General features: G+C 44.4%; 1 protein-coding gene and 1 long non-coding RNA gene across 5 annotated transcripts in view; one reads left to right on the plus strand and one right to left on the minus strand.

Annotated features, from left to right (window-relative positions):
* The window catches only part of Atp1b3 (ATPase Na+/K+ transporting subunit beta 3), a 33,146-nt gene extending 23,330 nt beyond the window's left edge, over nucleotides 1-9,816 (minus strand). Inside the window, exons 1-2 of one of the 4 annotated variants that reach the window (XM_076576864.1) lie at nucleotides 4,840-7,251; nucleotides 2,883-3,002 (exon numbers count right to left, since the gene is read on the minus strand). Coding sequence is in view for 1 of the 4 variants with exons in the window: in XM_076576862.1 (XP_076432977.1) it covers nucleotides 9,439-9,547 (109 nt within the window). In the remaining 3 variants the exon portion in view is untranslated. Of the gene's footprint in view, nucleotides 1-2,882; nucleotides 3,003-4,839; nucleotides 7,252-8,726; nucleotides 8,910-9,438 lie in introns of those variants that run through there. The other 3 variants (XM_076576862.1, XM_076576863.1, XM_042281458.2) reach the window with 3 other exon arrangements.
* A 675-nt stretch (nucleotides 9,817-10,491) lies between these two features.
* LOC121830942 (uncharacterized) lies at nucleotides 10,492-15,267 on the plus strand. Its single transcript, XR_013052885.1, has 2 exons — nucleotides 10,492-10,624; nucleotides 15,089-15,267. It is a non-coding gene; the product is annotated as an uncharacterized LOC121830942 (long non-coding RNA).
* The last annotated feature ends 8,003 nt before the right edge of the window (nucleotides 15,268-23,270 follow it).

A 23,270-nucleotide genomic window follows, 5' to 3' on the forward strand; every position in this document is an offset into this window, starting at 1 on the left:
TAAGAGCATTTGCCCACAAATTAGCCATGAACTAAATGAAAAAAAAAGTGGGCTAGAGGTATAGCTCAGTGATAAACTCCTCTCAGCAGGTGTGAGGCCCTGGCGTTCAATCCCTGGTATCTCTTGTACCCTCAGAAAACTATTTTTTAAATGTTTAATTAAAAAAACAGGCAGGTACAGTAGCACATGTCTGTAATCCCAGCACTTAAGAAGCTGAGGCAGGAGGATCAGGAGTTCAAGGCCATTCTTGGCTACATAGTTTGAGGCCAACCAAGGCTACATATGATCCTGTTTCAAAAAAGAAAAATAAACCAGGCATGGTGGCGCACGCCTTTGATCCCAGCACTTAGGAGGCAGAGGCAGGCGGGAATCTCTGTTAGTTCAGGACAGCCTGGTTTACAGAGTGAGTTCCAGGACAGCCAGGACTGTTACACAGAGAAACCCTGGCTCAAAAAAAAAAAGAAAATTTAGAAAATGGTCTCTGGCCGGGCGGTGGTGGCGCACGCCTTTAATCCCAGCACTCGGGAGGCAGAGCCAGGCGGATCTCCGTGAGTTCGAGGCCAGCCTGGGCTACCAAGTGAGCTCCAGGAAAGGCGCAAAGCTACGCAGAGAAACCCTGTCTCGAAAAACCAAAAAAAAAAAAAAAAAAAAAAAGAAAATGGTCTCTGAAATAACCATTGAGCCAAAATTTTTATTTTATTTTATTTTTTTTTTTTTAAAGAAAAACTGGGCTGTGGATACAGGTCAATAGCAAAACATTTGCTTTTTGTGCCCTAGATTCAATACCATTAAACAAAACACAGAAAGGGCTGGTAGGGTAGGCCAGCAGGTAAAGACACCTAGCACCACACCTATTTTTATGTGCTGGAGAGATGCCTCAGCAGTTAAGAGCACTGGCTGCTCTTCCAGAGGTCCTGAGTTCAATTCCCAACACCCACATGGTGGCTCACAACCATCCATAATGAGATCTGGTGCCCTCTTCTGGCCTGCAAGCATATATGTAGGCAGAACACTGTAAACATAATAAATAAATAAATCTTTAAAAAATTGTTTTTATTTCTTATGCATATTGGTGTTTGCCTGCATGTCTGGGTAAGGGTGTCAGATCTTGGAGTTACACAGTTGTGAGCTGCCATGTGCTGCTGGGAATTGAACCGGGGTCCTCTGGAAGAGCAGCCAGTGAGTGCTCTTAACCACTGAGCCATCTCTCCAGTCCTGAAAACTGAAATTTCTGTAGGAAACAGACTGGTGATGCCATTTCAATCAGTATTACTTACAAATAAACGCACAGGCAAGTTGAATGAAATTTAACAGTGATCACCCAGAAGCCCACTCCGAGTCTACAGTTAACACTTTACCTTCCTGTGTCTGGTTTCTGAATGCAGTTCAAACAGCAGGTGTCAATGTCCTTCACCCCCAAACCATACAGCATCCTACTAGCTAAAGTTGAGGGGCAAGTTTGCATTCAAGAAACCAGATAAATCTCCAACAGATCATTTGACAAAATCCGTTCATCACTGTAATCCCAACTCCTACCAAAGACAGAACCTCACACCATCACAGTAGATCTCTATTCCCACTGCTCTAAATGTGGCCACCATTCTGGACATTTCCACCGCATGCAAATGAAATCATGTAGTATGTACTTTCTTCAGTGAAGCGTTCCCAATCATATTACGAGGGTATTTGTTTGTTTGCTTGTTTTTTAAAATACACGGTCTTATGATGTAGCTCTGGCTGGTCTAGAAATCCCTATGTATACCAGGCTAGCCTCAAACTGCCAACTGCTGGGGTCAGAGGCATGTGCCACCACACTCAGCATTATCCATCATTCACGTGTGCCCCTTAGTACATTTCTTACAGCTGAGTCGTCTTCCACTGGGTAGACACACCAATTTGTCTGTCTGTTCTCCCACTGGTGGACACCGGGGCTGTTTCCAGTTTAGAGCTATTATGAAGAGAACTACTATGCACATTCTTGTACAAGTGTTTTTGTGGACATGTTTTCATTTCTCTTGGGTAAACACATAGGAGAACTGCTGGGTTGGGATGTAAGTGTGTATTTGCTTTTATAAGAAGCTGACAGACTTCTACCCAAAATAGATACATCAAGCATCACATGTTTAAAAGCACCAACACAGATAATAAATAGTGATTGCCCAGAAAAGCAATGGATCTACTGATATCTACTTGTAAAATTGCAAACAAGTGTGTTATCTCTGTTACATGAGAATGGGAAACCCAAGAATCTATATACCACTCAGACCAGTTCACGATTGTTTCTTCCTTCCTTGCCTTCTTTTGGGAATAGAGGGGGTTGAGACAGCCTCATACAGCTCGGGCTGGCCTCAAACTATGCTGTGTAGCAAAGACTGGCCTTGAACTTGTGGTTCTCCTGCTCCACGTCCCAGTTGCTAGGATTGATTACAGGTGTGTACTACTGAGCCTGGCCCACTTCACTATTTCTTGAGTCAGTCCACAAGGACTACTTTTTTTTTTTTTAATTTATTTATTATGTATACAGTGTTCTGCCTGCATGTATGTCTGTAGGCCAGAAGAGGGCACCAGATCTCACTACTGATAGCAGTGAGCCACCATATGGTTGCTGGGACTTGAACTCAGGGCCCTTGGATGAACAGCCAGTGCTCCTAACCTCTGAGTCCTCTCTCCAGCCCCCCACAACGACTACTTTTAAGTCTAGAGTCAACAGTTGCAACTCGTTTTTGTAATCAATACAGACTCACACAACTGTCATCCACTTGGAGTGCCAGTAAAGCTCCAACAGGCACTGTACAGTCAGCAAAGCCTACAATACTCATCTGGTCCTTCAATGTTTGCTGCATTAGGACAGGCTTCATACAGTGACATCTGTAATTACATACCCTTTCCCCTTTACAGAGGCCCAGAGGCTTTTCAAAGAGAAATCTAAGCTTAGATACAGATGTGGAACTGGAATTTAGGTCTGTATTCTGTCCCAGCCTGATCATCTTCTTAGTGGACTTCTGAAAGACATCAAGTAATATACATGCGCATAGGTTTACCCTTATTATGACGCTTGAAACTTCAAAATCAGTGCAAAACTTAGTGGAACACACAGTAATCTGGCTGACTGAATTACAACTTTTTGTACAACAAATGCCATCAAACTTTCAATATACAGCTAAAGCAACTAACTCAAAACCCTCAATTTTACTTCAAGGACTAAATGAATCACAAGCTAAAACATTGCTCGTCCCAAAACACACACTACTAGATGCTACAGGGATATAATCGCAGGTGAAAATCCTACATTATGGAATATACACACCAGGTTAAGATATAATGAGAAATAAGTAGTATTATTTTCACTTAGAGTACATCAGAAGGCTTGTGGCAGATCTGACATGCAAAAGAAGTCCAACAGGGAGAATTAATACGCAGAGAATGAACAGCACGGAGAAAGGAATAAGCTGGTCATTCCAGACCATGGAGGCCTCGAGAGCAGTGCAGACTATCACAAAGAGATAAGTGTGAGACCACAGGAAGATCTCTGCTAGGCAGCAGGCTTATAATAATATAAAAATCCTATGACTAGGGGGCTGGAGAGATGGCTCAGAGGTTAAGAGCACCGAATGCTCTTCCAGAGGTCCTGAGTTCAATTCCCAGCACCCACACAGTGGCTCACAACCATCTGTAATGAGATCTGGTGCCCTCTTTCATATACATAATAAATAAATAAATCTTTAAAAAAAAAAAAAAAGGAAAAATCCTATGACTAGACAGACATGTAGTCCTCGGATCCTGATACAATGACACTAAGGCTGTGAAGATACACCGCACAAGGAAGCACACACAGTCATTTGTGCCTGTAATCTAGCACTAGCACTTTGGAAGCTAAGGCAGCAGCAGGACTGCCTCAAGTTCAAGTCTTCATAGTAAAACTGTCTTTAAACGAGACAGCTTAGTGAGTGAAGGCATCTGCTACCAAGAGGACCCTGGGACCCACAACGGTAGGAGATCAACTCTAACAAGTTGTCTTGAGACCTCTACACATGCACAGTTGAAACATTTACATGTGCGTGTGTATACACACACACACAAATATATATATGTGTGTGTGTATACACACACACATATATATAATTAACAAATAGGAAAAATGAAATGTTGATACTTAATATATTAACTAAGCTTTAAAAAGATAAAGTCATTCTCTTTAAACATAGAATGACAAAAATCAGCTATCTATATTTTAAGTATAGGCTTTAAACTTTTATTTACATATAGGAGAAGAGACTATTAGAATGTTAACAGCAATTACATGAAATGGTCAGAGAACAGCAGTATTTCTACTTAAAATAAATACAATACAAATATCAGAAAACAATAAATTTATCTTTCAAAAGTAAATGTTTTGGGGGCTGGAGAGATGGCTCAGCAATTAAGAGCACTGGCTGCTCTTCCAGAAGTCCTGGGTTTGAATTCTAGCAGTCTCATGGTAGCTCATAACCATCTATACATAACTCCAGTCCCAGGGGATTGGACAGCCTCCTCTGACCTCTGAGGGTACCAAGCACACACAGGGTGCAGAGGTAGGCATGCAGGCAAAACACTCACACACATACAAATAAATAAAATCTTAAAAAAAACATAAAAACAGTAAACCTTAAAAAAGTAACTGTTTTTTCTTTTACACAATCAGTGCTTATATAACTAGTCCTTAATCAAATGTAATAATAAACCATTGCAAAATCGTTACTGTAGGTAGGTCTTTGTTTCGTTTTTCTAAGGCAGAGTCTCACTATGGTGCCCTGGCTGTCCTTGAACTCAATATATAAACTAGGATGGCCTGGAACTTACAGCAATCATCCTGCCTCTACTTCATAATTCCATCTTCAATCTCCAAATGATGAAATTACATATGTGGACTGTCATGTTGACCTATTAACTAGTTTAAAAAATAAAATAAAAGCTACCTATTAGTACAAGTTTAATTCTGATAAAATTTCAGAAATCTACTTTAAGGGAGGAGGAAAAAGCAAACAAACCATTTGGGAGTGAGGTTCTTTAATAGCATTAAAATACACGCGTTACAATGATCCTGTGACCTCCTTCCTTCCCTCCCATCCACTACAGGTCTACTTCCTGCACAGTCCAGGAGTGATGTCTTAGTCCTGCTGGTGACAGTTCAGTACATGCCCTGATCTGGGGCTGCCCCTCCCCCACCGTCCTGCATTTATAACCAGAACAAGTGCCCATATCTGTAAGATTTCATAAACGTCTTACTCACTAGACAAAGACAACCACCTTATAAGCTACAGAATACTGGAATGATAAACACGCTTGCCTTCTCCTACAGCTAGACACTACCATTAGATGGAATCTACTCTCCTGTGCAGAACATTTGCTAAGGTCTGACCCAGAATGGAAGCAAGCAGTTGCCAAAATGGCATTCCATGGATCTACAATGACAGAGCAGGCATATGGACACATGCAGTCGGCTAGTTATGGACCAGAATTTATGTGACTACGCTTAGTAATCAGAATCTTGAGTTCTAAGTCAATATTAATTTACAACACTGATCAATAGACAAACGAACTAAGATAATGGACTCCAAAGAATGCCCCAAGTGTATCTTTAATGATACCATGCCGGGCATAACTTACAAAACAAAACCTCTGATCTAGGATTCTGTCCTCTCACTAAGTGACTTTTCTCACCTATGTCTTGTGTACAATTCTTGCTGGAAACATATTTCTTACATCACAGTATTTGGTTTTTTTGATTTTTTCGAGACAGGGCTTCTGTGTGTAGTTTTGCGCCTTTCCTGAACTCCCTCTGTAGTCCAGGATGGCCTCGAACTCACAGAGATCTGCCTGCCTCTGCCTCCCGAGTGCTGGGATTAAAGGTGTGCGCCACCACCGCTGGCTTACATCACAGTATTGGGTACCTGATGTAAATTTATTTTTTACAGTGTATCTATACACACAATATACAGAAACAATAATAAACAACTTTTCCTTAGATGTTTTTTGCTACTATATGCCATAATTATGTTACTTGTAAACCAGCTGCGGTAACAAATGCCTATAATCCCAGACTCAGGAAGTGGAGGTGGGAGAGCTCACAGGACTCAAACAACCAAACAAATTTATCTGCAACACATGGTACACTGCCTACCTTAACACTACATTAGCTCTCATTGTGTCTAATTCACAAGCTTATTTAATGTCTGCAGAATCAGGCACCAGGCACCAACATTTTTTGTTCTGTTTTGTCAGAAATGGCAATACTTATTCCTGCTGTGTGCTTACTGTTCAGTTTCAGGAACAAACACTAGGTAGACCTCAATCCCCACACTGCCTCTGCTTTACAGGGCTGTTAGGGAAACTAACTGAGGTGTATGCAGGCATTCTGAGACTGCTGTAACCCAGTGTGCGAGATTATCAAGTAAATACACAGGGCAGCAGCTACTCAAAAACTTCAGACAGCTGTTTTCAATATGGTAATGTGATGCAACAAGCAAAAAAATTCATTTTCTAAAATATTTACAGCAAAAGTACATACAGGGTTCCTCTGTGTAACAACTCTGGCTGTCCTGGAACTCACAGAAATCCTCCTGCCTCTGCCTCTCCGACTGCCAGGATTAAAGGCATGCGCCACCACGACTGGCATAAAATTATTTTAAATATAAGATTTTTAAAATATCTAACACACTTTGTAAAAGGAAACACCTCAGATCAAGATGGAACATGCTGCAGACCTAAGTATAATAAAACCAGAAAACTATGGACATCTTTATAAAATCTTGGAAGGGAGGTCTTTATACAAAACAGACTGAGCAACTTTACAAAGTAAAAAAAAAAAAAAAAAATCACCGTTTTTCTTTACAACCACCTACATACATTAAATTTATGATCAATATTTGCCCGCATAAAGAGTGGTTTTTTTTTCAAGAATAAAAAAGCTATTACCAGAAAATGTAAAAGCAATCACAAAGTTAAGAATAGCTTCAGCGTGGAAGATAAAACATCATCACACCCTCACTGGTGGGAATATACTCTGACAAATTTCCAGGAAGGCACCAATGACAACATGCTTTCAAACTCTCAAGTTTGTATGAGCAGCCTAGAAATCCTACCAGTTTCAACAGATTCCAAGGAGGGGGGCAGGGGATGAAGGACGGACCAGTACATATAGTGGGGAAAAAGGATATTTATACAGTGGGATACCAGTCAAGTAAATAAATTAATAAAAATGGTGATATAGATCATTTTAACATAGGAAGGTGTTTACAAATACTTAGACGATTATATGGTTATGATCTCTTTTGGCTTAAAGCAAACAAACAAAAAATCATACAAACTGCGAAAAGACCTACCAGAATGTTAATGGTGGATCAGGCAGCTGGCTCACACAGGGCTTCGATGACTTTAAGTAAAAAGCACCCTCTTAGCAGACAGCCCCATAGGCACCTACCTGTCCAAACCTGGGCAGAGCCGGAGTGTAGGAGCCCTTCTTCAAAGCAGACCTGCCAAGACCACTAGGTCCTTGGCCTTGAAGGCTGAGAATGGACTCCAGCCTCCTCCCACCCACATTTTCTTAAAAGAATGTCCTTGTGCTGGAATCTAACCAACCATGCAATCTGCACAGGCTTACAATTACAATAAACTCGAAATTTACTATTTGAGCATAGGGCTAATAAATACTGATTCTGTAAAGAAGTTTTGCCTAATTCTTTCTGCTACAACCCTTATACTTTGCCCAATTCTGAGATACTTTGTACAACTTACTATTTAAATGCCTATTACCAAGGAAATCTCTATTCTACAACAGTCTGAGCTGCCATGATGGTCCACTCATGTAAGTGGCTGAGACAAGAGGACGACCCAGAAGTTAGCCTGAGGCCAGTCTGGGGCTCCGGCGAGGACCTGCAGAAGCGCTAGCAAAGTGAAGACGCTCAGTGCTAGACGTGAGAAAGGCAGACAAGAAGGCAAATGGTAACCTACAAAAATAAATCTCCCCCCACCCCACCCCCAAGTCGCTTCGGTTGAAAAGTATCCTCCAGAAACAAGCAATTTTCATCATTCTCCCTTTAACTCTGGGTGGAAGATTTATTTCTTCATCACATAGTGTGCTCCCAAGAAAAGACAGCAATTTAAATAAAAGTCGTACATGATTACTGGGCAGTTAGGCAAGGCATCTGTAAGATAATACAACCACTGGACTGGGATTAAAGGAGACTGGGCTCTTTTCTTGGCCCCGTGAAATATGTAATTTTACATAGGCAAAATCACAACCTCTGGGTCTCATTTTCCTCGTTTCTGGAGTGGAGGTTGGGAATTTAAAGAAAAACAAAAAAACAAAAAACCACCCTTCCAGGGCCCCTTTCAGCTGGTGACAGGACGTCAAGTCGCCTTCCACCCTGGAGGAGCTCACTTCAAGTTGTTTTCTGAGCCACACAGCTCACTTAAGGTCCTTAAGCTTCTCTTAAAAAATGCCATGCCCCAACGGTTCTCACTCAGCCCTAGAAATCTAGTCTTGCTCGGAATGAAAAAAAAAAAAAATCTGTCAAGATGCCCTAACAAAATACTCTTGAAAAGGATTTCAAAAAGATAAAATTGTTGAAGCACAAAGGTAATCATGGAACTCGCTTGTCCACCTTCTTCCCTAACATTTTTTTCTTTGAACAAAAAGGGCACCTTAAAGCAGCAGCAGTACGACACCCAGAAGATGGATTCACTACCTCTTTTTAAAACAATGAGTTCGCGCAGGGAAAAGCTGCTAACATTCAACCATCACTCCAGTGTTTGGAAGGCTCGGGGCGGGCGCGCGGGGAAGGGCTGTTGAGACAGGACTGTCTTTCCCCAAAACAAAATCGGCAGGGCAGGAAAGCGCCGTGACCTCCGAGCACGAGGAAAGCCCTCCCCGAGCCGGCCTTCCTCGGTCGGAATTCAAGTGCCTTTTCGCGGACAATGTGCCCCAGTGATTAACTCCGCCGTCACACGTCCCTGCAACACACACACACACACACACACACACACACACACACACACACACACACACACACACACACACACACACACACACACACACACACACACACACACACACACACACACACACAGCGCTCGCCCGCACTCTCCCGGGCGTCCGGGTGGCAGCGTCGCCGAGTCACAAGATAGCGGACAGTGGAAATTTCCTCTCCCCAGGCAGGCGAGGGGCAGGTCCGGCTTCCCCAGTCGGCGCGGCCCGGGCCTCCAGGGCGCGCTCCCCACAAAGGAGGCCCGGCCCGGCCGGCGGGTCCCGCTTCCGGCGCCGCTCGCGGCGGGAACCGGCCGCACGTGCGCCCCGCTCGGGCCCGGGGAGCGGCCGCCTTAGCGTCGGAGCGGGGCCACCAGGCCGCGGGGCAATGAATGGGGCCGTCCGCGGCGCCGCCCGCCCCGCCGCGCGCTCACCCCAGCTCTTGGCGGTGCGCCCCAGGAACTCTCCGCTGGTCGGGTTGTAGAGGAACAGCTTCCACTCGGCCAGGCTCTGATGGAAGGACTTCTTCTCAGTCTTCGTCATGGTGGGCGTGCGGAAGGCGAGGCGGACGCAGGCCGCGGGGCTGGAGGCGACGAGGGGCTCGGCGGCGCGTCCTGGCGACGGCGGCGCAGCCCAGCGACTGCGGCAGAGGACGGCAGGGCCGCAGACAACTCGCCGTTACTAGACCACTCGAGCCGACTGCGCCGCGCCGGGCCGCGGGCGGCCGCTGGGGCCGCGGGAGCCTGACGTCTCCGCCCTCCGCAGCCAATCCCCGCGCCGCTGGCGCGCACCGCGGCCGCTGCCTCCCGCCCGGCTGGGCGCGGCCCGAAGGCCCGGGGCCGCCCGGGTGGCCCCGCCCCCCGGCAGCCACGCCCATGACGCCAGCGCCCCGCCCCCGAGCAGGCCCCGCCCCGGCTCCCCGCGCCTGGGGCCCCCACCCAGGTGCGAGGAAGCTAGCACCGCGGGGCTGCGGGCGGAAGTCTGGAGGGCACAGGGACCAGCTGGGTGGTGGCCTGAGGACGGTGGGCACTGGAGTCTGCCGCGCTCTCCACTGGGAAGGCCTCGGGCCATCAGCCTGAGGTGTAGCCGTCAAAGCCTGGAGGGTGTCCTCGCTCGGCTCGGGAGCCTCCTGCAAACCGTCGCTGGGCGTTCTCCTCGGGGGTCTCTGTGACGTCGCTAAAAGACACCTGCGGCGAGGCTTCGGCTGCATTTGTGGCGTTCAGGGTGGACTGGCTGCTGTGGGCCACCTGACCCAGGGCCTCGGGCATGGCAGTTTTGTTCTAAATGTGCTATTGTTAACGAGATGGAGCACCGCTTACGTTTTCTCCAGATTCAATTAAGCATATCAGTTAAATCAATATAAATGTTTTCCCGAGATTCCTGTCCACTGAAAGATGCTCTGATCTTTTTGCCCGGCCACTCCAGTTGTTAACTACAATACTTGATGGAGTGTGGATGCTTGAACCACTTTGCTGGTGTTTTCTTTGCCACTGGTGGCCGCTGCGCCGGGGAGGAGCGGAGGATGCAGCGGCATTCTGCAGGAGATGGAGCTGAAGAGCAAAGAGCTCTCACACCATAGATGGGTTTTTAAAAGACTCAAAATGGGAGTTGGAGCAGAAGGTGAGATTTATTTTTTCCGGAAAAGAAATGGAGCATTGCCTCTGTTAAATAACAATAACGAATGAATAAACGCAACACACTTTGTTTGCAATAATTTTCTTCATTAACACCGCCCCCCCCCCCCGATTTATGATGACTACCCAAAATCAAGTTTGGTTTGGCTTGTGACAGGGCCTTCCTATGTAGCTTCAGCTGACTTGACACTCTGTATCCTCCTGCCTCAGCTTCTTGAGTTTACAAGCATGTGCTGCTATCCTGATTTCCAGTTTTTAACTGTTTTGTTTTGGGGTATTGGGGTTTGGGGGCGAGAACGGAACCCATGGCCTCATACGTACACTACAAGCACATTACCAACTGAGCTGTATCCTCAGCCCTCCAGTTATTTTTTTTTTAAGCTAATGACATCAGAAGGTTTGCAGAAGCATTTTGTAGAGTTTGGCATGGAACTGATATTAGAAATACCAAAATATCATGCAAGGAGCCTAGAGTACATTTCTTTAGCTTATAGGCAAGGTTAAAGACTAAGGATTGGAAATAATTTTACCTCAAAAACTGAACTGAACACGAGGGTACAGCTAGAGTGCTGAGAGAATTAACTACAAGCTTTTTAGTTTAGGTAAGAAGAAAGATACATAGTCTATCTGGAATCAAATATAAAACCTGTCTGCTTATGTGTGTGTGTGTGTGTGTGTGTGTGTGTGTGTGTGTGTGTGTGTGTGTGCTAATAACAAGCATACTTAAATAGTTACCTGACACACACAAAGAAAATGGAAAATAACATTATGAAACTGTGTTTCAAAGATGGTAGTGTCTGTCTGAGAGTTTGAGTTTCTGTGTTTTTAGTAGCCATAATATGGCTTTTATACTTAGTGCTTTGTGGTTTTTCTAAATAAGGGTTTAAATACAAATATAATTCAGTAAACAGTTTCAAACCCCATGCCTAGTCTAGTCAGTAGAGCAGCTAGTCCCAACAGATTTCAATTTGGCAAAAATATTGTGCTCTACTCCAGCAATATGGGAACTCTTTGTTTCTCTTCTGAGTAATAATCGAGCATGACCTGGAAGAGAAAACACTGATTGCCTTGGGATATTAGCCTGCCAAATATGAGCAGATGAAATATCAAATTCAGTCAGTTATATTCCATGTAAGTAACCTTCTATTTTACAAGAGAAGTTGCTTTGCCAAGGTAAAATGCAGGATGCCAAATTAAATTTGAATTTCAGAAATGATGCATAACTTTTTTATTACAAGTATTTTTAATTCTTTCCCTCTTTTTTATATGTGTGGTGTTTTGCTTGCACTAGGTCTGTATAACACATGTGTGCAGTGCCCAAGGAGGTCAGAAGAGGGCGTGTCCCTGGATGTTACAGACCATCGTGAGCTGCCCTGTAAGTGCTGAGAATTAAACCTAGGTTCTCTGGAAGAACAGCCAGTGCTTTGAACTTCTGAGCCATCTCTCCAGCGCTAGTTTAAGTATTTTTATTCGGATATTTGGCACAGGGCTGGCAAGATGGCTTGGCAGGGTAAGGGACTTGCTGTCAAGTCTGAGGGCCTGCGTTTGATCCCCGGGACCCACATGGTGGAGGGCGAGAACTGACTCCTGCAAGTTGTCCTCTGACCACCGCGCATGTGATGTGGGATGTTCAAGCACACGCACAATAAATGAATAATTGGAATAAATTTAAAATAATAATAATAACTTGGGATAGCTGCCCTGAAAAACACTGAGTTTTACCTATCTGAAATTTAAATATAGGTGCATTCAACTTTGAGTATCTTATATTTGTATTTGGTGAATCTGACAGCCCTACCTACCTGTAGAAGACAGACTTAGGAAACCCATGGTAATAATGACCATCCGTAGATAACTAACATCCTTGCCTTGGACTGAGTGGTTAGTGTGATTTATTTCATAATCTTCACAAAAACCCAAATCTGAAAGTGTTTGCCTAATTATATAAATGAGTAAACCAATGTGTAGAGAAACTAATTCACTATGGTCAGAATGCTAACGAATAGCAGCAGTTAGATTTAAGTGAGTATCTCTCTTCTGCTGCCCAAGGTAGAAATCTGGCAAAAAGTCATCAAGCTGAGGGAATCGAAAGGAAGACCCAGTTGTAGGCCACTTACTGGGTGGCAAAATCCATTTCCTACTTTCTGTGAATGCGGATAGAATTGTTCAGCCCTTAATTTACTGAAAATCTTAGGATCGTTCCTGAATTTTAGAAGCACGTATAGAAAAAAGAGTTTGGGTTCTTCTAACGACTTTGTCTTTTGTAAGTGGATTTATAACAGATATGATGTTGGCACTGAGTTGCTGGGAGCTTTGTTCCTGAGAGAATGGATATTAAAATTTCCTGAGCCAAGCCTGGTGGCATCTGCATCTAGTCTCATCACAAGGGAGTGGGAGGATCAGGAGGAGTTCAAGAGGTCAGCCTTGGCCACAAAGCAAGTTTGTGGTCGATCTAAGCTACGTGAGACCCTTCCTCAACAACAACAAAAACGACAAGGTTTCCTTACCAATGCTATGCTGGCATCTCATTGTTTTTGAGTCATGTTCACACACTCCTTTCTGCAGAGTGACTGATTTTATTCCTGGGTGCTTTTAAATAAGTCCTTTTGCAAATGACATCTCTACACTCTTTCGGATTGTAGAACAGACACATTCATTGATTATCTTAAGCACAGCATGTAGTCCCAGCACTTGGGAGGTGAAGGTAAAAAGATGGTCAGTTCAAGACTAGCCTGGGCTCCATAGTGAGTTCAAAGCCAGCCCTAGCTATGTCGTTAAGACCCTGTTTCAAAAACTCAAAAAACAAAATTGCCTTAGCAGCAGGGAATGGTGGCTTGCACCCTTAATCCCAACAGTTTGGAAGTGTCTTAGTTACTTTTCTGTTGTGGTGAAAAAACACCCAGACCAACACGATCGATAGAAGAAAGAATTTATTAGGGCTTACAATTTCAGAGAGTGAGTCTGTAACTGTTGTGGAAGGGGGCATGGCAGCAGGCAGGCAGGCATGATGCTGGAGCAGTGACTGAGAGCTTACATCTGACCCACAAACACAAGGCAGAAAGAGAGCTAACAGTGACACACCTCCTCCAACAAGACCACACCTCCTCATCCTTCCCAAACAGTTCCACCAACTGCGGACCTAATATTTAAACACATGGGGCCATTCTCATTCAGACTACCACACAGGACGATTGCTGCAAAATTGAGGGCAACATGGGATACATACTGAGTTCCAGGACAGTCTGGGTTATATAGTGAGTTCCAGAACAGCCAGGGATACATAGTAGACCCTCTCTCAAAAAAAACAAAAAACTGAAAATTTTAAAGGGTTAGCAAAATGGCTCAGCAGATAAAGGCCTTGCTGTACAAATCTGCCAACCTAAGTTCAATCCTGGTGAGACCTCTTAAAAACAGAAGGAGATAATTAATTTTCAGTTTTCTTCTGACCTCTGCATGTGCATGATGGCACAAATCCCCCAGCCACTCAATAATAAAAGACAAATAAATGTAATATTTACATTTATTTGTCTTTTATGTGTGTGTATGCAAGTACACATGCCATGATACCTTTACTCACTGCACCATATTGCGGAGAATGGAATCCAGGGCCTCACATATCATAGGCTCTGAGCCATATCACCAGCCCCTGGTTGTTATGATTGTAAATACTGTCAGCTGTTGCCATGGCTGTGTTCTGAGTGTATCTCTCAAAGGACCCTGTTTCTAGTATAGTGGTGTTGAGGTAGTAGAACATTTAAGAATGGGGCCTAGCTCTGGGGGCTGAGCCCAGAGGTCGAGGAGGGTCATAGTGAAAGTGTCTTCTGGACACAACAGAACCACTGCACTTGGAAACTCACAGGAGCCATGGTGGAATCCAGTCACCATTCCTACATAGAGGGGCTCACAAGACCCCACCCCTAGCTGAGGATGAGGGTCTGTGGACAGTTGGTGGATTCTCAGGGAGGGAGAGTCAGTTTCCTTTAAAGGGTGTGACCCCCGGTAGGTCGACCACACTCCAGTAAATGGTCCCACACAGGAATGGAGTTTATGGGCAGTACAAATTGGACTTGGGAGGTTAGTTAAATAGCAGAAAACAAGAAGCAAGAAAGCCAAAAGCTGTGAGGTAGATCTGGGAGGAGTTAGGGGAAAGAAGGGGGGGGGGTCAGTGAACATGATTATTATGGTATGCATGTATGGAATTTTCAAGGGATAAAAAAAAATTTTAAAAAGGAAGAATCAGAGCCCAGATCATCTGGAGATGTAGCTCAATGGGAGAGTATTTAACATACAGATGCCCCGGGTTCAAACTCCACCACTGACACACACACAAAAAAAAAGTCAAAAGAGGAGGAGGGAAGAAGAGGAGGCCTGGGCACAGAGGAAGTAATTAATCATATGGCTTATCTATGGGATTGACACAGTTTTCACACGACCAAGTTACTTCTTCCAGGAGCAGCTTGCTTGAAGGCGAGGCTGCCCCATTCACGGAGCCCCTTGGCAAGTGGACCAGTTCTTTCCTTTGTCATGTAGTGCAGCCAGAATACCGCCGCAAGAACCAAGAAAATGCCAGTGCTGTGCTCTAGAGCACCAGAACTGTGAGTTAAATAAACTTAATTCTTTATAAAGTAACCAGCTATCTTAGGGTTTCTGTTGCTGTGAAGAGACACCATGACCATGGCAACTCTTCTTTTTCTCTTCTTTCTTTTTTCATTTTTTGAGACAGGGTTTCTCTGTGTAACAACCCTAGCTGTTCTGGAACTCACTCTGTAGACCAGACTGGCCCTGAACTCACAAAGATCTGCCTGCCTCTGCCTCCTGAGTGCTGAGATTAAAGGTGTGCACCACCGCCGCCAAGTGACAGCAACTTACAAAGGAAAACATTTAATTGGGGCTGGCTTGCAGCTTCAGGGATTTAGTCCATCATTGTCATGGTGGTGTGCAGACAGACATGGTGCTGGAGAAGGAGCTGAGAGTTCTACATCTGGGTCACAGGCAGCTGAAGCAACTGTGAGGCACACTGGACAGCATGAACATATAGGAGACCTCAAAGCCTCCTCCACAGTGACACACTTCCTCCAACAAGGCCACACCTCCTAACAGTACCACTCCCTATGGCCCAAGCATTCAAACACCCAAGTCCGTGGGGACCACACCAGCCTCAAGGCTTTGCTTATGGCAACATAAAACAGATTATATAACAATTATGCTTGGCGTTTCGAAAGAAAAAGGTCATGATACAGGCCGGGTATGGTGGCACACACTGGAATTCCCAGCAGCTGAGAAGCAAAAGCAGAAGAATCTCTGTGGGCTTGAAGCTAGCCTGATGGACACAGCAAGGTCCAGGTCAGTCAGGACCTGTCTCAACAAACAAACAAACAAACAAACAAGCAAACAGGGCTGGAGAGACAACTCAGGGGGCAAGAGCATGCTGGCAGCTCTTCCAGAGGACCTGGGTTCAATTCCCAGCACCCACATGGCAGCTCACAACTGTCTTTAACTCCAGTTCCAAAGGATCAGACACCTTCACACAGACATACTTGTAGACAAAACACCGATGCACATAAAATAGATAATTAAAAAAAAAAAAAAACCTGGGTGGTGATCCCATCACTCGGGAGGTGGAGGCAGGCAGATCTCTGAGTTTGAGGCCAGCCTGGTCTACAGAGCGAGTTCCAGGATAGTCAGGACTACACAGAGAAACCCTGTCTCAAAAACAAAACAAAACAAAAACCACCCTGAACAAACCAGTATAATATAATAAATCCAAATGACCAACTCACTGTGAGAGGTTATTTACTTAATTGTTATAAAATTTTGCAGCACTGAGTGGAGGTAAAACATAGGTGTTGATTTACTGAAGCTGGTAGATGGATTAAAGGAGTACTAAACTTGGTCTGCTTGTGTATTTTTGAAATTTCCCATAGTAGGTCCTTTTAAAAGTATTGGCAGTACTCAGAGAACAACCAGTGCTTCAGTAGCATGCATGATGTCTTGAATTTAATACTAGGACCAAATATGGGCAGGGGATAGGTAACCTCCCTGATACGTATTTTTCTGATTCACTTAGCTGAAAAACAGCCAGAAGGAGCTATAAATCCAATGCTGTTGTTTTTCTGGTTGTTTTAAAGGGAGCACATGAGGTCTCACCACTAGTCGAGGCTATTGGTAGTTAACAGCTACCAAAAGTGCATGTACATGTGTATGGTACTAAAAATAGAAGCTGGGTTGCCAGGCGATGATGGCACATACCTTTAATCCCAGCACTGGGGAGACAGCAGCAAGTGGATCTGAGTTCAAGGGCAACCTGGTCTACAGAGTGAGTTCTAGATCAGCCAGACTACACAGAGAAACCCTGCCTCCAAAAAACAAACAAACAAAACAAGGAAGCTGGGACCTCAGCAACTGCTAGGCAAGCATCGAGCTAAGCCCTAGTCCTCTTTTTACTCTGAGACAGACTCTCACACACTTATTCAGGCTAGCTTTAAACTTAAAATCCCCCTGCCTCGACCTCCTAAGTAGATGGATGGGATGGCAGGCCTGTATTACAAGGCCCAACTAGAAGTTAAAATTTTCTAAAATTAAAAAAGAAAATCAGGTCTGGGCATAAAGTTTAATTTACAGCGTGCTACCTTAGCACGCATGAAGTCACTGGTTTGAGTCTTAGCACCACACAGGTGTTCCACACCTATAGCTTCAACGCTTGGGAGGCAGATGAACCCTAACCCTAACCGGAGGATCAGGCGTTCAGGGCCATCCTCAACATACTGTTTTCGAGGCCAACATGGTTAGGAGACTAGTTCCAAAAACAAAAACATCAGTTCGGGCACAGTGGTGCACATCTGCCATCCCGGTACTCAGGAGACAGGGGAAAAAGGACAGCCACAAATTCAAGGCCAGCTAGAGCTATGTAGGGCTTATCTCAAACATGGAAGAAAGAAAAGCAAACTTAAGGGCTGAAAGGAAAGCTCAGTGGACTCCCACAGGAAAAGGGAAAAGACAGAGGAAAGGAAATTTTGTCAGAAGTCCAGAGACGAGGTTAATGTAGCAACACACGGGCAACTAAGAAGTCGAGAAGATGCTACTGAAGTAGGGTGGGGCAGCAAGGGGGATGCCTGAAGAGTATCCACCCAAGGGTGTAGCAGCAGGGGAGGTTTTTATTTAAAAAAAGAAAATCTAAAATGGCTGAAAATATACATTTAATAATTTGATTTTTTACAAGAACGATGGCTGTTATAATGGGAAAGAAAAGAAAATGAAAGAGACAAATAACAAGAAAACTTCCTGAGGTGAAGGAACAGGCAGGAGTTCTCAGACTGAAAGTGCTCAGCAAAAGAAATGAAAATGCACGGATACGTAACTTTACAACTTCTAAAAATTACGTTTTTTGTTTATTTATGTGTTTGTATGTATGTATGGGGAGCCATGTATACTGTGGCACATATGTGGAGGTCAGAAGGCAACTTTCAGGAGTTGGTTCTCTCCTTCCACCTCGCGGGTCTCAGGGACTGAACTCAGATTATCAGGTTTGGTTGTAATGCCTTTGCCTGCTGAGCTACTCACTGGTTTGATTTTGAAATTTTATAGTACATAAAATACAAAGAGGGAGCCAGGCGTGGTGGCACACGCCTTTGATCCCAGCATTCGGGAGGCAGAAGCAGGTGGATCTCTGAGTTTGAGGCCAGCCTGGTCTACAGAGTGAGTTCCAGGACAGTCAGGGCTACACAGAGAAACCCTGTCTCGAAAAACCAAACCAAACCAAAAAACAAAGAGGGCTTGGACACATGGCTCAGTGATTAAAAGTGCTGGCTGCTCTTCCAAAGACCTGAGTTCAGTCCCCACATTAGATAGATTACAACTGCCTATCACTCCAAATCCACAGGATCCAATGCCCTCTGGCCTCTGCATGCACATGGTGCACATAAACTCATGCAGGCACACACACACACACACACACACACACACACACACACACATAACACACACACATACACACACACACAAAGAATAAAATCAGTCATAAAAAATGAAAATAAGGGGCTACAAAGAGAGCTGGCTCAGCAGTTAAAAGCATCTACTGCTCTTCTAGAGGACACAGGTTCAATCCCTAGCACCCACATGGCAGCTCACAACCATCTGTAACTCCAGTTCCAGGGGATCTGATACCTTCTGGCCTCCTTGAGCACTGCACACATGTGGTGCATTGACAGATGTGGACAAAGCACCCTTATGCATAAAAATAAAGAAATAAAGATAAGAACTTACAGGGCATGCTGTTACTATTGTTTAGCAGAGATTCTTTGAGATTCTTCCCTAGGGTCTATGACCTAGTCAGCCACAGACTTTTGGCCCAGTTAATAGTACCAAGCATGAGTTCCATCTTGTGGGACAGGCTTTAAACACATTCAGGAAGTGGTTGCTTACTCCAATAACATTTATGCCACTATGGCAACAGTGGGTATATCTTGCCAGGCCAGTCATTTTGTACCTTGCAGGGTTCACAGCTGGGTAAGACTGCTGATGGCTTTTCTCCCCTGGTAGTGTACATAGAACCTTCCAGCACTATGGAAGCTAGCCAGTGAAACGAAGCCTCCAGGTGGTCAGGACTCTTTCCCTCTTATTCGAAGAAGCCACCGGCTTCTGGTTTGCTGGACTAGAACAAAGCTGGAGCAAGTCAAAATTGGAATCTAATTTTCTAGTTACCAAGATGGGTATCCCTGGATTTTGTTAGTAAATGGCTGACGTGCTGTTGTATAAGGGCTATCTCTCTCTATCAATTTGTTGTTTTGTTTTTAGTGAAAAATAATTGTGTCGTGGAAGTGACTGTGCCCTTTTAAACACAGAAAGTCTGTCACAATCTGCCTAAGGGGAACATGAGGGAAATTTTAAATGGCACCATTGGCAATATCAGCTCATTATTTTCTGAGAGACTTGATAATGTGTTGGGGTGGGTGGGTGGGGATTCCAGTTCCTTTATTCTAATTATTTTGCCATCACATGCTGAAGACCATAACTTGATTACTTTTATATATATCCACTGTGTTCCAATGCCCTGCACGTAAATATGTAACTTTACCTTACAAAGAATATTAAGGGAAAAAATTGTCTTTGGGTTAAATGTTGATTTGGAAACCAGGAAACCTCCATAAATCCATATTGTGTTTCACATTCTTAAAAATCATATAAAGTTGTGTTCGTTATTTGTCTTTCACAAGAAATAGAGTGCATAAACCACAGATTCTTAAACATTCCAGTTCCATTTTGGATACCTACCCATGAGTTGTTTGTAAGGGAGTTCCCTGTGACCCTCTACCCCTATCCAACCAAGGCTATTGGCACTTGTGGTGGTTTGAGTGAGAAAGGCCCCAATAGGCTCATAGATTTGAACGCTTAGGCTTCTCATCAGGAAGTGGCAACTACTTGAGAAGGATTAGGAGGTGTGGCCTTGTTGGAGAAAGTGTATTACTGGGATAACTTGAGGTTTCAAAAGCCCAAGCCAGGCGCAGTAGCTCTTTCTTCCTGCTGCCCACGAATCCAGATGTAGAACTCTCAGCCACTTCTCCAGCACCATATCTGCCTGTGTGCTGCCATGCTTCCTGCTATGATGAACTAAACCTCTGAAAATGTAAGCAAGCCCCAATTAAATGCTTTCTTTTATAAGAGTTGCCACGGTCCTCGTGTCTTTAATCCCAGCACCTGGGAGGCAGAGGCAGGCAGATCTCTGTGAGTTCAAGGTCAGCCTGGTCTACAGAGTGAGTTCCAGGACAACCAAAGCTCTGTTACACAGAGAAATCCTGTCTTGAAAAACTACCACCACCACCACCAGCAAAAAGAGTTGCCATTGTCATGGTGTCCCTTCATAGCAATAGAACAGTGACCAGGACAGCATTGATCTTGATTGCCAACCAGAATTAGGTGAAAAACCTATTGCTGAGCTGGGTGGTGGTGTCATCGTTGTCGTCGTCGTCGTCGTCATCGTCGTTGTCGCACGCCTTTAATCCAGGCCTTGGGAGACAGAGCCAGGCAGATCTCTGTGAGTTCGAGGCCAGCCTGGTCTACAGAGTAAGGTCCAGTTCAGGCACCAAAACTACACAGAGAAACCCTGTCTCAAAAAACAAAGACAACAACAACAAAACAAACCTATTGCTGAAGACAACACACGTGTTGGTTACAGAACATAGAGAATCAAGTTGGAGGTTTCCTCCTTGCTGTCTGGCTTCCATAGTCCTGGTAGATACGACGCAGGCTGCTCGGGGAAGTGTGGGGGGAGTCATCAATAGTCTTATCTAACTGTGGACCCTCACACTCCACTACTGACCTTCCAGGTGCAGTGTACACACTGGTACAATCGGGGCATCACTGTTATGGGGTAAACAACTGCTTTCTGATTGGACTTGTGACCTGCTTCACAGGGAGGAATTCGAGTCTGATGATGCAAACAAGGTAGAAATTCCCCTCGCTGATTAAGTCAATTTAAGTTGCTTGTGGCTTGGGAGACTATAATGTTGGTTTGATAACTGGACATGTTGTGCCTGTCAAACTGCTTTCTAAATATTTCTATTTGTATTAATTAATTTTCTATTGCTTTGATAACACACCATAACCAAGACAACTTACAGAAGAAAGATTTATTTGGGCTTATGGTCCATGAGAGTTGTGGTCCCTAAAGGTGGTGACAGCCTGACAGCCGGCAGCAGACATGGATGGAGGCTGGAGCTGGAACTGAGATCTGAGAGTTCACACCTTGAACCACACGCATGAAACAGAGAGCAAACTCTGGGAATGGTGTGAATCTTTGAATTCTCAGAGCCCATCCCCAATGACATACTTCCTCCAATAAGACCACACTTCCTAAGTGTCCCCAAACAGCACCACTAACAGGGGACCAAGAATTCAAATGCCCAAGATGAGGGGGATGTCTTATTCAAACCACCACAGTGTCTATTCGCATAGGTTAGTGCTGCCCTCAGTTTTGGTCCCAGAAGCTTCTTTTGTAGTAGACAACAGCTACTGCAGAGACTCAGAACCAGCCGAAGTGCCGAGAATCAGGGACTGCTGAGTGCTTAGCCATAAATGGGAAATCTACATCACCTCCTCCGGGATTCAGAGGACATCGAAGGGGGGCCGAGAGGTCAGAAGAGAGTTCGGAGAGGAGTGCTGTGGGATGCTGTCTTCCCAACACAACATGGCTGCTTACATTCCTAACTCCCAGAAGCTGCACAAGGTGGACTCTTCAGTACTCTGTGATGGACAGGGGAGGGGACTCCTGAGGCTCCATCCCTGCCTCATTGACAGTTAATGGTTGCTGGGGGCATGGGAGATTTTCCCCTAGACTGGCAAAGGGAAATGCCACCTCGCCTGTGCTTATGTAAACAGGGGCTGTTTCCTAGGGGCTGGAGAAATGGCTCAGGGGTTAGGAACACACACACACACACACACACACACACACACACACACACGTACATGAAGTGTGTTGGGACAAGAGAGGATAATTTGGGGTGAATATAATCAAAATACATTACTACATGATAAACAGGTATGAAATAATAAAAAGGAAACCCATACATCCATCCATGCATCCATCTATCCATAAATAAATAAATAAATAAATAAATAAATAAATAAATAAATAAATAAATAAATAAGAAAGAAAATGAAATTGACTTGAACAGTAAGGGGAACTTACAGGTGAACACTGCTGGAAATTCCAGAGGTTACTGGCATCAAGAAAGGTTTGGTTTGGGGCCCAAGTGATCTAAACATATCCTGGAATCCTGCTTTCAATCGATTGTTCCATTACCTCATGGTTTATTTTCAGAAGCGTATAGGCCTGCAGGATTTCACACAGAAAAGACAAACTCTCAAAACTCCCACATGTCATGTCATTGACCTTGGTGGCCCTGACTGAGGTCCTGTGTTCCTTTAAATCATTCCTGGAGACCAGAGAAAAGGGTTGTGCTGATTGGGTAAAGCCTAAGATTACACTACTCTTGACCTGTGTGTAATGGTTCAGAAATTTGAAGTAGTATTAAGAAGAAAAGGGAGAGAAATTCTATAATCTATTTAAATGCCTTCAGGGCCTGGGAATGTTGCTCAATAATAGAACACTTACGTAAAACATACACAAGAACTTTTTTTTTTTTTTTTTTTTTTTTTGTTTTTCGAGACAGGGTTTCTCTGTGTAGCTTTGCGCCTTTCCTGGAACTCACTTGGTAGCCCAGGCTGGCCTCAAACTCACAGAGATCCGACTGCCTCTGCCTCCCGAGTGCTGGGATTAAAGGCATGCACCACCACCGCCTGGCTAACATACACAAGATCTTAGTTTGATCCCCAGCACACACACACACACACACACACACACACACACACACACACACACTAGCACTTGAATTCACAGTCACTCATGTATTTACTGATTCATTAGGCAAACTTTTCTTTGTCTCACAATATACAAGGCCTTGAAGTTACCCCCTCTCCCCTTGCTAAGGCTAAAACCCAAAGTTTCAAACATGTTGGGCAAGCACTGAACTACTGAATCCATACCCCCTCTCTTGGGGTTTGGAGACAGGGTCTCACTGTGTACCTCACACTGACTTTGAACTCACTGACCTGAGACAGGTAATCAATCCTGTCTC

The sequence above is a fragment of the Peromyscus maniculatus genome, chromosome 7, assembly GCF_049852395.1.
Source record: "Peromyscus maniculatus bairdii isolate BWxNUB_F1_BW_parent chromosome 7, HU_Pman_BW_mat_3.1, whole genome shotgun sequence".
Lineage (NCBI taxonomy): Eukaryota > Metazoa > Chordata > Mammalia > Rodentia > Cricetidae > Peromyscus > Peromyscus maniculatus.